Here is a 6,000-nt window from a genome sequence, read left to right as displayed (position 1 = left end):
ATATAATCTATATATATATATATATATATATATATATCTAATCTAGATATATATATATATATATCTATATATATATATATATATATATATATATATCTAATCTAGATATATATATATATATATCTATATATATATATATATATATATATATATCTAATCTAGATATATATATATATATATCTATATATATATCTAATCTAGATATATATATATCTAATCTAGATATATATATATATATCTATATATATATCTAATCTAGATATATATATATATCTAATCTAGATATATATATATATAATCTAGATATATATATATATATATCTAATCTAGATATATATATATATATATCTAATCTAGATATATATATATATATATCTAATCTAGATATATATATATATATATCTAATCTAGATATATATATATATATATATCTAATCTAGATATATATATATATATCTAATCTAGATATATATATATATATATATCTAATCTAGATATATATATATATATATATCTAATCTAGATATATATATATATATATATCTAATCTAGATATATATATATATATATATCTAATCTAGATATATATATATATATATATATCTAATCTAGATATATATATATATATATATATCTAATCTAGATATATATATATATATATATATCTAATCTAGATATATATATATATATATATATCTAATCTAGATATATATATATATATATATATCTAATCTAGATATATATATATATATATATATCTAATCTAGATATATATATATATATATATATCTAATCTAGATATATATATATATATATATATCTAATCTAGATATATATATATATATATATATCTAATCTAGATATATATATATATATATATATCTAATCTAGATATATATATATATATATATCTAATCTAGATATATATATATATATATATATATCTAATCTAGATATATATATATATATATATATCTAATCTAGATATATATATATATATATATATCTAATCTAGATATATATATATATATATCTAATCTAGATATATATATATATATATCTAATCTAGATATATATATATATATATATATCTAATCTAGATATATATATATATATATATATATCTAATCTAGATATATATATATATATATATATCTAATCTAGATATATATATATATATATATATATCTAATCTAGATATATATATATATATATCTAATCTAGATATATATATATATATCTAATCTAGATATATATATATATATCTAATCTAGATATATATATATATATAATCTAGATATATATATATATATATCTAATCTAGATATATATATATATATATCTAATCTAGATATATATATATCTAATCTAGATATATATATATATATATCTAATCTAGATATATATATATATATCTAATCTAGATATATATATATATATCTAATCTAGATATATATATGTATTTAATCTAGATATATATATATATATATATATCTAGATATCTAGATCTAGATATCTAGATATATAATCTAGATATATATATAATCTAGATATCTAGATCTAGATATATAATCTAGATATATATATAATCTAGATATATATATATATATATATATAATCTGGATATATATATGTAATCTAGATATATATATATATATATATATAATCTAGATATATATATATATATATAATCTAGATATATATATGTAATCTAGATATATATATGTAATCTAGATATATATATGTAATCTAGATATATATATGTAATCTAGATATATATATGTAATCTAGATATATATATGTAATCTAGATATATATATATAATCTAGATATATATATATAATCTAGATATATATATATAATCTAGATATATATATATAATCTAGATATATATATATATAATCTAGATATATATATATATAATCTAGATATATATATATATATAATCTAGATATATATATATATAATCTAGATATATATATAATCTAGATATATATATAATCTAGATATATATATAATCTAGATATATATATAATCTAGATATATATATATAATCTAGATATATATATATAATCTAGATATATATATAATCTAGATATAGATATATATATAGATAGTACTGCTTACTATATATGAAGCTGGGACTACATGTGCATAAATGTTATTATTCAGCAGAATAAGCAAATGTGATGCCAAAATGAATCTTTCAATAATAAATAATATAAAATATATAAAACTTCTGCTTAGTACATACTTTGAAGAAAGCATACAAATTTTCCTATTCGTCAACTTCTCTATTGGAGCTGTTAGAACCCTCTGTAATTTCTTGTGAAATTTGCTAAAATGTTTTTTGCATGTATTTATATGGACGTATATAAATGAGTCTTGCAATAGTAAGCTACTAACTATAAATAGGAAACCAAATAATTTCTCATATTAAAACATAAGATAATATATAATAGTACTGCTTACCGCATAATTTATCTGAAAAAATAAAATTCATTTATATTCAACTTTTCTCCGAGAATTGTTGGAACCCTCTTAAAAAATATTTTAAAAATTTACTAAAATTCTATTCACCTATATATTAACTTTATTTGAATGAATCTTGCCAAAAGTGTAACTCTTATCTGGACTGCTTTGCTCGTTATCATAATGTGTAAATTCATGGTTTTTTTATTTTGATTTTCTTCCTTTGAAGATTGTAACAATGATATTGACGAGAAATTGTATTAACTTTATGTTTGACAATTATTTGTTTTCATTTTCTTAACGCTGGGTATGAGGCAGTCAAACCAGCTGCCAACATTGCCCTGCTCTTTATTGAAACTAACCGAGAGCTTTTTTTTTAGTATCCTCACCGTTCCCTTAAGTCTGGATTTTTCTTGCAATTGGCTCACCGCGAATATTTGTTAGGTAAGAATTCAGGTTTCTTCATAAGCCCTGTAGCATCTATACCAAATGGTATGATTGATATCTCCCTAAGATTCCAGTTTCTTTTCATATCATACATGAGACCTTGATATTTGGTTTATTTCTCCCTTTCAGCTCTTGAATGTATAGCCGCTTGATTTCGAAAATATATCGCACATACCCAGCGTCCTATTCATAGGAGATTCAATATTTGGCTTTCTAAATAAAATAACCTTTTCCTCTCAATTTGTGCGTTCAAACCCATTTTTTTTAGTCATGGCTAGGGCTGTGACAACAGCATATTCTTTTTATCGTTTGGACTCTTGAGTAAATATCCGTTAATATCTTACATGCTTTTATACTGACAGATGTGGTTCTTGGTTGATCAAGTGTGTCTGTGTCGGATATATACCAAAGAGTCAAAAGAATGAAAAGAATATTCTGTTGTCACAGCACCAGTCATTATACAAAGTTTCAACTCAATAGTAAAAAATTAGATGCCCTAGGATTTTACTGGTTCAATGACATCAATATTCATGCAGTAAAGCTGAGCGAGCAGATCTTGTGACCATACAGTTGCCACATCATTTGTTTATAAGCATTGTCCTGTTGTTGTATTGCAGTTGTCATTCGTCTGCTTTGACCGAAGACCAGATCAAACTTGCATGAAACTATAAACTATGGTTTTGTACGTCTTATGCAATTAAAACATAACTTGTCTGAAATGACTTCCATAAAAATTATTTTTATCAAATAAAAATGGTACTCAGAGCTGATTCGTTCCTGTGCAACATCAGGTTGAACAAATGAAGCATGCATGGTCCCCCGTGAGTGCACAGTGAACGAGACATAAAAAAAATGACAAAGTTCAGCATCCGCTACCCCACACCATTTAGCCCCAAAAGTCCCCAGGAGATGTCAAATCCTTGTGAAAATGAACAAACAGTGCAGTTTTAGGCCTTAACATATTTAAATTTAAGTTCTGCACCATACAAAAAAAGAAATGACTAAGTCCATCTTTTGCCCCCCCCCCATTTAGCCCCTTGAGTCCTCAAGGCCTTAACATATTTAAATTTGAGTTCAGCACCATACAAAACTGCTAAATAGACAGAGAAAATTTTGGGCAAATATGGTAAAATAGTCCCAAAAATGGATTGTTTTTATTAGCCCTAAAACCGGAGTTTTCCTGGAAAATCCGTTCTGTTACTTTTTTTCTTTTTACTCATATCATGTTTAATCTTTCTGCAAAATTTCAAAAAATTCTAGGGTGTAGGTATTGAGAAAAGTGCGGACAGACGAACGGACAAGGGTGAATTTACAGGTCCACCCTCCTTTTGTCAAGGAACCAAAAGGACAAGCCTAGCATTAGATCTGGTTAAGCTATGCTGGTCCCGAACAGTACATATATCCTGATCATTGGAAAATGACATACAACATGTAGCATTCCAAAACGGTCACTCATCTGATACTGGCCAGGCTCCATGTTGCTTAACTTCAGCGATCAACCAAGAACCGGTATATCAACGCGACTATGTCTGCTGGCAAATAAATTGATCAAATTCAAAAACTACCTTTCTCTTCCGGTTTCCATTGCATATTTTCTTCTTTTTTTGTTTTCTCTTGCTGCGGCTGCTGCTCAGTAGAGATGGCTTTTCCAGAATCAGATGTTGCTGTTACTCGCCTAAAAATTAAAAAATAAAATAAAAAAAATCTTTTCTCTAAAACCTCAAAGAAATGCTGGAAGATTGAAACTAGATATTCTTTGCATGAAATTAAGAAATTATAGTTGATCAGCACAAAGAAGAATATCTCTAAATAAGTTTGCTGCGCCATTAATCGAAGAATACCTCCAATTAAAACTGTTACACAGCAAACAAAGAAACTCTTCCATTAAAATCACACCATCAAAAACAAATATCTCCCATTAAAATCGTTACATTATAAAACAGAATATCTCCCATTTAAATTGTTATATCATCAACCAAAAAATATTTCCCATTAAATTTGTTACACTATCAACTAAAGAATATTTCCCATTAAATTTGTTATATCATCAACTACAGAATATTTCCCATTAAATTTGTTATATCATCAACTACAGAATATTTCCCATTAAATTTGTTACATCATCAACTACAGAATATTTCCCATTAAATTTGTTACACTATCAACTAAAGAATATTTCCCATTAAATTCGTTAGACCATCAAACATAGAATATCTTCCATGAAATTTTCTACACCATTAAACAAATAATATTTCCTATTGAGTTTCAAAAAATTAAAATTTAAACCATAAATAGAAGGAACCTGCCAGATTAGAAATGATCAAGTTGTATGCGTAAACTCTTTCAAAGGAGAAACAAGTTTTTTTTTTTTGTTTTTTTACATGGGGGTCACCACTTATCAAGGCCTGAAGGCCACTCAGGGATAAGGGTTATTGCGTGTACAGTAATCAATGAGATAGTATTGTAGTAATCATTAGTATTGGGAGTTTTGATAGAGTGTCTTACTTAAGGGGACGGTTTGTCAGGAGTTTGTTTATGTTGAACTTGAAGATGTCCAAGTTGTAGTCAGGTGGGAAACAGGCAAGCAGCAGAGAATTCCACTGGCGTGCACTTCTAAGAAAAAAGCTTTGCTCATGGAATCTACATTTGGATTTAGGCACAGATAAAGAGTGGGGAAAATTATTGACAGTAGTTTCAGCCAGACGGGTGTTTCTCGTGAAAGATTGGGACGAGGGATTGGAGCTCAGACGAGCACCTGCCATGGAAATAACGATAAAATAAAGACAGGCTCGCAACGTCTCTTCTGTGGGAGAGAGGTTGCAAGGAAGGAAAAGGGAATCCCCCACTAAACCACAAAGTCTATTTTGTACTCTGTCAAGGCAGGATAGGCTGTTTTTAGCAGCTCCTGGCCAAATGTGGCAGCAGTACTCCATCTTTGGACGTACTTGGCTTTTATACAAATAGAGAATTGCATCAGTAGTGAGATATCTTCTGGAGTGGTAGAAGGATCCCACCATTTTCCCAGCGTCCCTGGCAACAGATTTGATGTACGTGTTCCATTTCAGATCAAGAGTAAAGGTC

At 26.4% G+C, this 6,000-nt stretch overlaps 1 protein-coding gene across 2 annotated transcripts in view; it reads right to left on the bottom strand.

Moving 5' to 3' along the window:
- LOC145265570 (poly(A)-specific ribonuclease PARN-like) overlaps positions 1 to 6,000 on the bottom strand; it is a 160,256-nt gene that overhangs the window by 28,185 nt on the left and 126,071 nt on the right. Inside the window, exon 21 of one of the 2 annotated variants that reach the window (XM_080121542.1) lies at positions 4,485 to 4,594. The exons of the other annotated variant lie outside the window; for it this stretch is intronic. Coding sequence (XP_079977668.1) covers positions 4,485 to 4,594 — 110 coding nt within the window. The remainder of the gene's footprint in view (positions 1 to 4,484; positions 4,595 to 6,000) is intronic. 2 annotated transcript variants of the gene reach the window in all.

This window comes from Euprymna scolopes, chromosome 40 (assembly GCF_053919585.1).
Source record: "Euprymna scolopes isolate OS-2025 chromosome 40, ASM5391958v1, whole genome shotgun sequence".
Lineage (NCBI taxonomy): Eukaryota > Metazoa > Mollusca > Cephalopoda > Sepiida > Sepiolidae > Euprymna > Euprymna scolopes.
This window is presented reverse-complemented; position numbering and strand designations above follow the sequence as displayed.